Source organism: Polyodon spathula, chromosome 4, assembly GCF_017654505.1.
Source record: "Polyodon spathula isolate WHYD16114869_AA chromosome 4, ASM1765450v1, whole genome shotgun sequence".
Classification (NCBI taxonomy): Eukaryota; Metazoa; Chordata; class Actinopteri; order Acipenseriformes; family Polyodontidae; genus Polyodon; species Polyodon spathula.
Window position 1 is genome coordinate 75,870,518 of NC_054537.1, and position 12,093 is coordinate 75,882,610.

The 12,093-nt window shown below is 38.1% G+C and overlaps 1 protein-coding gene across 1 annotated transcript in view; it reads right to left on the minus strand.

The window, feature by feature from the left end:
* The window catches only part of LOC121313971 (androgen-dependent TFPI-regulating protein-like), a 30,237-nt gene extending 24,228 nt beyond the window's left edge, over window positions 1-6,009 (minus strand). Inside the window, 2 exon segments of the mRNA XM_041246740.1 lie at window positions 3,870-4,004; window positions 5,753-6,009. Of these exon segments, the coding sequence (XP_041102674.1) occupies window positions 3,870-4,004; window positions 5,753-5,908 (291 nt within the window). The 5' untranslated portion in view covers window positions 5,909-6,009.
* Window positions 6,010-12,093: the final 6,084 nt, after the last annotated feature.

Below are 12,093 nucleotides of genomic sequence, written 5' to 3' on the forward strand. Positions count from 1 at the left end.
CTAAAAAGGGGTATCGAGGTGTCTCTCCTCCCACTGATTTTTGACAGCTTGCTTACTAAAATTCTCCAGCTTTATTGCACACATTTATTGCAAACAATTAATTTGTGTATACAGTGGAGGACATAACGGTTGTCAATGCTAGGCATTTTTAACCCTCGTCTCAGGCAATAATTTGTATAATTGTGGTAGCCTGCTATGTTACTTGGGAGAAACATCATCCTATGTTGATTTTTCATTCATAGCTTGTGATCACATAATTGTTTGTTGTGTTTCCAGTCAGACTGGAAATAGGTAAGAAGCATATTTGAAGACTACTCTTTTTAGATTGTTTTAAAATGCATAAATATTATTAAAATGTGATAAATAATAATGTTTTAGGAATGCTTGGAAATAATCTCATTTGTCCGAGAGTGGTTACATTTTTGTAAAAAAAAAAAAAAAAAAAAAGACTAAGACAAAGACAAAGTTCTTGTATTGTGCCATTGCTAAATAGTAATCTTCGACGTGTAGAGAGAGGGTTCTTTATTGTATTTCCTTCTGTTTATAGGAATAAAGGGACACACTTTTAAAATGTATTTCTTTGTATTTTGCAGGTACGTGTATCTCCTTTGTAATTATTTCTGTTGAATAATATTATTTATTTAGTGTTTATATCATGCACCAGTGGTGTGCAGATACCCCTTATTCTTACACATTATTCTTACACATACTCGAAAACCAATGCTAGTATAAATACTCAAGAGGTCTGAGAGGTTCATGCGAGCACATGTGAAGCCATCTGGAGGCAAGGAATGCAATTAAAACATCCAACCCAATTGAGCACAGGTAAAAGGGTCTATGTGGCAGAGCAAAGCTCTGCCCTTTTTAAATTGGCAGGGATGGGGTTAATTTCCCCTACCTGCCTGGGTTTATTATGTTCAGGTGGCTGGGGTTGATTAGTTGATTAGGTTAATTAACGATCAATCAGCACCTAGCCACCTGACATAAAAGGAGGCCTCTGCTTCTCATTTGGGAAGAGGGAGCTGAGGAAGCAGGTTGGTGTTTGTGGGTTTTTGTATTTGTGAATCCAGTGAAGGCATTGCCCAGCCTGGAAACCTTAATTTTGCAAGTTTTGTTTTTGTATTGCTTTATTTGTGTTTAAATCCCTTTATTTTGCCCTTGTGCACGTTTATTTTGTGTTTATTTATAATAAAAGTATATTTGTTTGAACTGCAGTCTGTCTCTGGGCCTCTATCCACTCACCAGCTTGCCACAGTCTACGTATGGTCAATAACAAACATGCTTAGAAATAGGCCAAGGAATCATGAATTCACTAAAATGGAGACAAAACACAAAGCAGAAACCGAGGACCTTTAATGATGAACATCAGTGGAGCAAGTATGCCCACATTATGTGTGTCTCAATTTTGTATTTTTAATTGAAATGTTCTTTTGTTTTTACTTGTAGATTGCTAATGTAAAATGAATCTGATTAAATCAAACTGTCTCGAACTATTAGAACTAATGATTTGAATTGACTCGAGCCAGATAGGTGACTCGAAGAAACTGATTCGACTCGACTAGCTTGGTGTGTCATAGACTTGACTCGACTCGAGTCCCAAATTTTGTGACTCGATTACAACACTGACAAGTATAGTGTGATATTTTGTTATCCATTTTCAGCATTAATTCATTTTTTTCAAGAACCCAGTAAAATGGCCAAAATGTGTTCCTAACATTCTTCTGCTATTTTTTGCTTTTCCTGGGAGAGTAACATGACTGGTGAAGCATGATGTTTTGTGCATGGAATGTGTTTGAGAAGAGTTGTTTGGAAAAGTGTTCTGTAAGGAACCAGATGCACATATTGAAGAGGCCATTTCCATTTTCAAAAACCAAACCCCTGTTACAGAAAACTCCCATATAGAGTTTAGCTTGTCAAATGGAATTATTTGAAACAAACAAGCATTTTCTTAGCATTAAAGCCTCCCTTTTTCCTTTTCATGTCATCCTTCCTGTCCATATAAAAAAGTAGATTACAAATGAAAACATACATGTTTAATCTAACCACAGATGGTACCCACCAAAGTACAAAGAGTGAGCCTGCTGCCCAGCAGACAGTTTGTAAATTTACTGGTTGATTTTGGAAAATGCCACTCAGGTCATTTTTGACTCCTGGCTGTTTATTCTGAGACCTATAAGGCAAAACTTTGAACTTCAAACATGTCCTTGTATGTCATTCATGTCAAGGATGGGCTAATGGCTTTGCTCCAGCTACTGTAGAAAGACTACAATATGACAACAAGTAAACTTAAACTATAACAAAAAAAATTGTCATCCTCTGATGCCCACTGATGTTACTTTGAGGATCCTCAAAGAGACCCCCAGTTTGAAAACTGTTGTTTTATGTAATATTATTGGGTATTATTGGTAGATCTATTAAAATGGTCAGGTCTTTGTTGAAATAGTCACCATTCATTTTGTACAGTGTGACAGGGTAGCCGTGTGGTGACGTCAGGCCAGAAGCAGGAACAAAACAAAACTAAATAAAGTACTGCGGTGCCAAAGGTGCTGAGGCGCTGTTTATTTTTAACAAAAAATAAATCGAATATTTTAACAAAAACCGATCAAACAAAAACCAATCTCAAACACAAACTGAGTACAGGTCAGGCTGGGCAATCGCCTTCACTGTTCCTATATGTTTTGTTTAAATTTCTTTCTCCTCTCGCTCTCCCGTACTCTCCTCTGTACACCCACCTCTTTTTTTTTTTTTCATGGCCAAGGGGTTACATGGCTATTAATTCTCTCATTATCCCTCGACCATAGTCTGCACAGGTAGAATTATTATGTGTGACTGCCACCTAATTCAATAATTACTAGCTGACAGTCACGCATTCACACAAGGAATTAAAAAAAAAAAAAACCAATACATCATGGCAGACAACACCTTGCTCGTCCTCGCCAAACAACAAAACAGCTTTTTACCGTCATATTTAAATATAATACATATACATAAATCAGAATAATATAATAAAACAAATAAACAATAAATTGCACAGGGGCGGAGGGGTACCCCGTTCTAAAATTAACATAATACATATACCGGGCTCCTCGCCCTGTTACATGCAGTAATTTGGATTCACGTTAAATTACACTCAATCATATTTTATCCAAGATCTTGGTAGTTACAGACCCAAAGAATGTTGGGTTTAGGGTTAAGCAAATTTCCTGACCCAGAAAATCTCTTCAATTGCATTATTGGCATCTCAGTACGTTAAACTGAATGGAAAGGCAAGGGCTGGAAGCAAACCGTGTAAACCATGTGGTTCAAAGACGCAAGTCTTACTAATGAACTAAAAGAAGCTCTGTAGTGGAGAGGTGAGTATGTGTCTTATGCTGATATTAGTATTGTCAACATCAGCCACTGTTTTATAACATAAAAATGAATATTAAAACATTTAAAAAATGTCAAGAGTACTGGCACCCCGCCCATTCAGTGTATTTTCTTTTCAATGCATCATTAGTAAAATGAGATATTCAGTTTCATCAGAACTTCTACCTGACCGGTCATAACTCTGGAACTCGGGGGGGGGGGGGTGTCTTCTGCACTTTTCATTTGATACAGAAAAGGTCTATTTGGACCCCAGTGTTTAAACATTGCAGGGGAATAACACTGACATTAACAGAGGTTGGCGATACTTATTGACACCTCTGTTTTTCCTTGTTAATTTAATTGTGTAAAACTATTCTTGAACATGCCAGTATTTTGGAGCAAGCATGCCAGTATTCTGGAACAAACGTTTAGTTAATCTACCCTTACTGGACTGTGAAGTCTGTGTTATGGGATCCTGTGTTACAGTGCAAAAATAAAAATAAAAAGTTTGGTTCACTTACTGCACCCACAGGGAACACCATAACTGAATAGAGAAGATCTTTGTATAGATTAAGCATCTTAAGATCTTTCCCTTTGACAAATACATGCTGGAGGTCAATCACAACTGCAAATCCAAAGAAGACCATCTGCAGAACCTAAAATAGATCAAACAGATTATTTTAATAGAACGTTCAACACATAATAATGATGAAATAAACAAGGATGGTATGGTATCTACCAATAGTTTCAAATTACAAAATAAAAATCAGTCTTTTAAAGCAAAAATTAGATTAGCACCTGCATCATACACAAGAAAGCTCTTCACTATGTTATTTTCAAGAATAAAGCAGTTGCTTAAAAAGCCATTTTATTGATAAAATATACGACTCACGTCAGCAATGGAATCTTTGACTGGGCTGGAAATAAAATGCTGTGGGTTTTGAATTTTGGTCTAGTAAAATTATAACAATGTATTTTTATTTCAACACAACATAGCCATTTTGAGAGTTTGAAATATTTAATAGAAAGACAAAGTAAATCTGGATACAGTCTTTTTTATTATTATTATAATTTCAAAATGGTATACACAGCTATTTTGAAAGTGCAGGTCTATGTAAGCTTCATCATTCATTCAATGGCTGGAGGCTAAGATGTGCTTTTAAAAAGTAAAGCCTGAATATATTGCAGGAAACAACAATTATGTGCAGAGCCTCTATACTGTAGGATACATCAACTTTGAATTCCTATTGAAGTATAATGGATGATAGACTTTAGCGAATGAAATTAGAAAGCAACAATGCTGCAGTTGTTTGCTGTTTTGTTACTGGAATTACTGATCAGTCTGTCTGAGCGCATGCTTATGTTGCTGCATATTTTGTAATATAACACACCGTGGCTGTTGCCACAGCAACATGCATTGTTATCAAACCTTAAACTGATGAGGACATTCTAATGTTTGTCACAGCTCACTGCCTTTTTTTATTAAATGCCATAAATTAATCTGTTGTAGTGAGGACAGGAATGTTATTGAAAAGGTCAATAGCAAAGTGAAAAATCCTACACCGACCTAACTTTTAACTGAATGATTCAAAAATGATAAAGTTATGTGTAGCTGCTGTGCATAAACACAGTCAGTTCTGAATATGAGGAACTAAAATATAATAAACTCCAAATATATATATATATATATATATATATATATATATATATATATATATATATATATATATATATATATAACTCGAGAGTATTAATAGATCGACATATTAAATACAATTGGTGTTTTAACCCGATTAGGTTCAAAGTTCTAAGTTTTTTTATTATATACTAAGTAAAACCCGGAACAAGTTGTACAATTGTATATTTACTTTTGTCTTTAAATCAATGGCTAAATTACAGAAGTCAAATGTTTGAAATATGAGACAATTCACTGCAAAACCACACACATCTAGACAGCGCAGTATTAATCAGATATTCTGAATATAAAGTTCATAATCAAAACAAATAGCTGACAAAACTAAAGATTGCCTCCATTGGCTATGTTTTTCTTTGCAGTTTTATTTGTGCAAATTTTCCGTTTGTTAAACTGTCTACAGATAAAGGAGACATTTTGAACTTTCCTATTATTTGTGGTAACCCTTTGAGTTACAGCATAAATACTACATACAGTAGTAACTACTAAATTACATTTATAGTAGATTCGCAGTTTGTGTTTTCTATATAGTGCTACCTAATTGTGGAAATATTAAAGAATACCACGGATAGTGTAAATCACTTTATTTGCTTAGAAGAACATTGTATACTGTGACAATGCCTTATAGATGCCAGGCTCTGTTTTAGTCAATGATCTCTTCAACATAAATACAATTTTAAAATGAGACAATTAGAAATGCATAATTCTTACCAAATTTAGGAAGGTGAGGTATTTCCACCGTCCACCATACACAAAAACCCCATCTGGCAGATCATCAGGGTTAACAAGAAGCAATATAGTAAATAAGAAAGTATACCAGACAAACATAGCAAGATGGTAAGCTTTGCTCCAAATGATTCCATTCATGGTGCCTCTTTATGTACTGAAAAAGCTGAATAGTGACTGAAAGGGAGATTTCCAAAACTTATATGGCAAATATAGCCTTGGACCTTACTGATATTGTGAAAATAAAACAAACTATTGCCTGTTAATAAGAGGGAATTTTTGCTTCTACAGAAACAAGCAAAGAAAGGCCCTTATTGTAAGATTAAAGCAGATCAGTGAAGCTAATTATGGAATTAGTTTATGTAAGTATTTTGAAGCACAAGGAATTTACTGTTTCTACTTACGCAACTGTAAAGATAAAAATTTAATGCAAAGCGATTTTGTTAAAGCTTATAAATGCCAATTTAACACACACGACCCACCAATTATGCGTTCAAACAGTAACTCAACTGCAAATGAACATTTTTAGCAGCTCAGATGAACTTCACGACACACTTAATGAAACAAATGTATTGACAACATATTATAATATATTAAAATATTATCATAACCCTGGTTCCCTGAAATAGAAATGTAACCATGACCAAATGGATATTTACCTCTTAAAGACCTGAAACCTGAATAAGATATATCAAAGCTGCTCGTAGAGCCTGTGACGCAGTCATGGCCCGCCCCGAGGGTACAAAAGCACTGTGGTCACAGATATCACCGTCATTTTTACTTCAAGCCTGCTGCAATCATGGATGCAGAGACCTTGAAGGTTAATGGTTACCTTTCTATTTCAGGGAACCAGGGTTACGATAATAGCCTAACGTTGCTTTTCAATTATGAAATGTAGCCATTACCATATTGGTAAGTGTACCAAAGACATGGCAAGGGCAATATTACAGAATGACTGCTGCCTTGTGCATTGCAATATGGAACCCCAGTAACAAGTAGCTAGGGTAAAAAAATTAAGGGGGAAACACAACTCTATGCCTATGTTGTAAGGGTCGACTTAACATTCTAGTTCCAAAACCAGAGTTTTGAGGATTCATGATATTAAGTCTGTAGAACCTAGTAAAGGTATGGGGAGTAGTCCACACCGCTGCATTGCAAATGTCCTTAACAGATGCACCAAATAATAAAGCCCACAAAGTTGCTATGCCCCTGGTGGAATGGGTAGTGAACTTTTCTGGAGGGGACAAGTTGGCCAGTTCCTGACCGTGTGTGCTATCTATTTGGACAGCATCTCTTAGACAGCAACTTGGCCTGGTCCTATCTACCTGATTTTCTTTAGACACACTGGGAGCACGGTGAGTGGAGGGAAGGCATAAAACAGCTGCCTCGGTCACTAGTGTGCAAAGACATCTATTGCCTTCAGGCCCCCGCCTGTTATGAAGAAACGGAGGGGACAGAGGGTTGATTCCTGGGAGGCAAAGAGATCTATCTCTGCTCTCAAAAACCTCTCCTAAATGAGGCTCACCACCTTGCATACCCCTGCCATTCCACACATGCTGGACATGGTGACAACCTCCCTTCTGGTGAGACTATACAGCGCTACACTGAGGCGTATATGGGCCTGTTGTTTCCACTAAGAGAGTGCCTTTAGACAGTGATGAGATGGTTCAGCAGTCTCCTGGCCTGATTGACTGCAAAAGCTGTTGCATCGTCAACATTTTGAGCCTCCTTTGGCTCAGATACAGGTTGCATAGTAGTAAGCACCCAGATGTCTGTGGGCACTGATGCCAATAGTCCAATTGACTCTCTGAGAAGGGACCCTGGGCCTGTGGCAGCAAATTCTTAGGGCTGCTGCTTAGCCTGTGGCTTGGCCTGCGGCTTCTGTCTGTGAAAGGAGGTGGAACCTATTAAAAGGACCCTAGAATTAGTAATTTTGTTTAAACAGAAACACTTCTATTACACAACTACTTGTGTACTGTAGTACAATGCCTTTATATAAAGTGCTACCATGCACTGAATTTAGTATAAAAATGTATATCAGGATCAACACGCTTTCAACCCACCATGACTGCTATTAACTTCATTCACACTAACAGTTTCATAACGTGATGATAGCACATTATATAGTTTATAATTATATAATCATGCTATTCACAAACTTACAGTTATGTGTGAACAAGTTCTGTGAAAATAAAATTCAATTTAGCTATTGTCACACTGTTATATAAATAGCTGTTGTTCAGTTGGAGTGTTCTCTGAATCGCTGCTGCATTCTTTGTGATACTAGTCCAGGCTATTTATAACTTCACCATTATTAACAACAGCTTCCCAGAGACTGCAATTAAAAGGACCATTGAAGAAAAAAATTAAACTCAACAAATGTTGTTAAATTTAGTTTGTATACAGTCACGTTTTTAAAAGAGCCTCTTAGCTTTTTTCAGGGGAAACCAAATGAAACTTGGCAGAAAATGTTTAATTATTTTTAAAAATGAAAGAAAGAAAGAACAAAAGAAACAATGGTCCTATTCAAATAGCTTAATTTAAGGGGTATTCATGGGCTATTTAAAGAGTGTCTGTTAAATGGAAAAAAAAAAAAAAGTTTATTAAACTGCTATTGTGGAAAAGAAAATATTAACAGTTTACAACAAATTGTGTGCTGTAACTGTATTGTGTTATAACACACAAACAGATGCTATGCTATGTCTTTAGAGGATTATCTTTCCAATTGACATTTAAAAAAAATCTGTGACTATAGATTTACTATACACAAAATATCCTGGCGTGCATTACTGTAGTTAAGAAAGTATAGAAGTAAAAAGGCCATTGTTAAATATAGCAGTATAGCATGTTCAAAGACTGGAATCATTAAATGACATTTTGAGGGACTATTCAGATGTCAGAAGCATGTGATAATAAATTTAAAAGCCTGCATAGGTGGATTTGGATAAACTGACACAAGGAAACAACAGACACAACAGACTGTAAAGGCATGTGAAAAACCTATCTTATAATAACTGGAAATGCACTGAAAGTATCACCAATTATGATAGTTTATTATGCTTTACCATGCTTTGCCATGCTTGTCTGCTTGCTTATACTTTACAACAATGTGCTGTGGTGCTATATACCACAGCAAACACGGTAATGAAATCAATTAAAAATGTTTTCACAAATAGAATTCTTTAATACCATTATTTTTATTGTTCTTGAAACACTTTTTAATGCCCTTGAACCATTAAATGAATAATTAACTGCAATAAGCCCAACAACTAGATTTATCAATGCAAATTGCATCATTTTTAACATAACATTCCTTCAGGCTTCTCAGAGTGTAAGACCAGGTAGTTATTGTCTTGGCCATCGTGCCATATTTTTTATGTTTTACAAAGTGTTTGTTTTGTCTGCTGAAAAGTTTTATTTGTTTATTTATAATAAACACATGCAGAAGCTCTTTATATCTCACAGTACTATTTGTGTCTCCTTCCTAGTCTCCTCCAAGCCTCTCAGTGACATATGATGTCTCAGAAGTGGGATTACAGCGCCACCACATATGCAAGCGGGGGAATTCTTTTTGAGAATTTTTTTTTTTTTTGAAGAGTGGAGAAAAAATGGGGAAGATGACATTGCTTGCTTGGACCATGGGCACCTCCCGGACATGTACCCCTGGAAAGACCCCCTCTTTATGAAGGCCTTCATCGGGGTGAGCTGGAGACAATGGAGATGTGGATCTGCCTGAAGGCCTTACCATTGCTGCAGACAGACCTGGACACCTGCCTCACCTGCCTTAAAGGGGAAGAGTGGCGCTTCGTATGTGCTGAGCCCAGGCACTCCACCACCGTGTGCGGCCTCATTCACAGGCCCCTTCAGCCACCTGCGCCAAATAGGAAGAAGGGGAGGAGTGTCTGTCCCCAGAAGAAGGGGAAGAAACAGATGAAAGCTCCCGCATCCAAAAGGGGGGGAGCCAGAGCGTCCAGCGCCCATGAGGGGGGAGCATGAGCATCCAACACCCTTGAGGAAGATATTGGACTAGCTGCTGGACCCTGAGGGGAAACTCAATGACGCCCCTCTGTCTCCAGCGTCAGAGGGAGACTACATGCTGCTCCCACCTCCACTGCCAGAGGAGCTGAAGCTACCTCCCGATGGTCAGCACCTGCCATCGCCTCCAGAGGATGAGCACCTGCCTACGCATTCCGAGTGTCAGTGCTTGCCGTCACCTCCCGAGGGACCACTCCTGCCCTGTCCTGCAATGCCTAGGACTGCCAAGCCTGCACCGTCTGAGGCTGCCAAGCCAACAACGCCTGTGGATGCCAAGCCTGCACCATCTGAAGCTGCCAAGCCAACAACGCCTAGGGCTGCCAAGCCTGCACCGCCTGAGGTTGCTAAGCCTGTGGTGCCCGGGGATGCCTGTTCCGTACCACCTGGGATGCATATTCGCCACCACCCAGGGATGCCTGTTTGTCACCGCCCGGGGCTCTTTCAGTGCTGGAGACGCAAACCTTGTCGCTGGCAGCATTGCTGCTGTCAGCATTTTCATTGCCAGTGTTGCCACTGACAACATTTCCGCTGCCAGGATTGCCCCAGCTGGAGGAGCCAGCCTTGCCAATGTCAGCACTTCCGTTGGCAGCATTGCCGCTGTCAGCTTTGCCACTGACAACATTGCTGTTAATGAAGGAGGGCCTAACACACTTCACACATCACAGTACTCTGTGTACATCCTGGTCTGACGTCACCACTAAGCCTTAACTGAGTTCCCTTAACCGAGTTCCTAGTATAGAAATACAGCTATGACCAAAAGTTTTGTATCACCTAGAGTTTTAGGATTGAGACATATTTTTTTTAAATATATATGAACATTTAGATATTTTATTTAATATCATGCACCCAAAAAAACTACAAAAAGATCACAAATATCTACTGGAAGCCATAATAGCAGTACAGTATTTCATGTTACATTTTCAAATGTCACATTTTTCAATTTTTCATTAAATATATGAAAAACTACAAAGTGGTATGCAATTCAATATGTGAATATGACATTATTCAGCAGGTTTCATTTGACTTTATGAAGCAAAATTAGCTGGCCATAGCTGTAGGGTTTAACTACGCAAGATGAATCTTGAGTGTGTTTGTTTACATTTAACTTTACAAATTGAATGACGGGAAGGAAGTGGATCCTAATTTTAGAACCAAGGCTAAAAAATATTTGTTATTTTTCCTTTAAATTCTGGTAAATCTATTATACAAAATATGATATAGGCTCTGGCTGATGTCAGATATGGTACCTGGCAGGCCCTTGTGAGCTTCTCTTGTTAGGTCTTCAGGTGCCCCTCAATAATGACCCCAGTTATTCAGTCCTGGGCTACTACGACTATGACTACTACTACTACAACTTAGTTTTGGGGCACACCAATGCGGAGTCAGCTGTTGACATGATAGTCTTTGTTGACCAGTGTCCTCTAAATGGTGGGCATTTAAATAGGACTACTACTACTACGACTACTACTGTTCATGGCTCCACCAAGGCGAGAGGCCAGCTGGTGAATCTGCTCCTAGCTCTTGCTAGACTGGCCATCTACATGATCACCAGGGAGGATCTCTTTGACTGTGGGGTCATGTTCAGGGCCCTGGTCCCGGGTTTCTTTAGGGCATGCCCACATGGAGAACTGCCCTGTCACAAGCTGTTAGAGCCAATGGAAAATGTCCTAGAGTGACAAGTCCACTAGGAGACTGCATAGTGCTGTTCATATGCAGTACTGTTCATTGTTTTTTTAAATTATTATTTTAAAAGAAATACACCAAAAGAATAACCTGGCTACCTTTTTTTCCACAGAAAATGCTAAGTGCCAAAAAGCAGGCCCAAATACAATAAATAAAACTAAAACAAACAAACAAACAAACAAAAAAACAAACAAACAAACAAACAAACAAAAACTGTAGTGTAGTTCTCTCGAAAAACAGAATAATTTGTACGTTTGGAAACCGGACAATAACTTAGTATTTTTATCTGTCTCTGTAAAGAGTGGAGAAAGAATACTGACTTTTCTTCCTAAATCAGAAAAGCCTTCCAGTCTATACAGAATGTTTAGTGTTTATATAGGGCTGCATGGCATGCTTTATGGAGTTGAAAACCACTGCCCTTACTTGTACCTACCAATGAAACAGCTGATGTCGTAAACCAATGAATGATCTGTAATCCAACCCCCTCCCCCCCTCCATTAAAGCTTGGCAAAGCACCGCAAATGCAATTTTAAACTTCTGAAACACATCCAATCAATTACATCGGTTTATAAAATCTTCCATTGGCAACAGGAGAAGTGTTTCTGTCT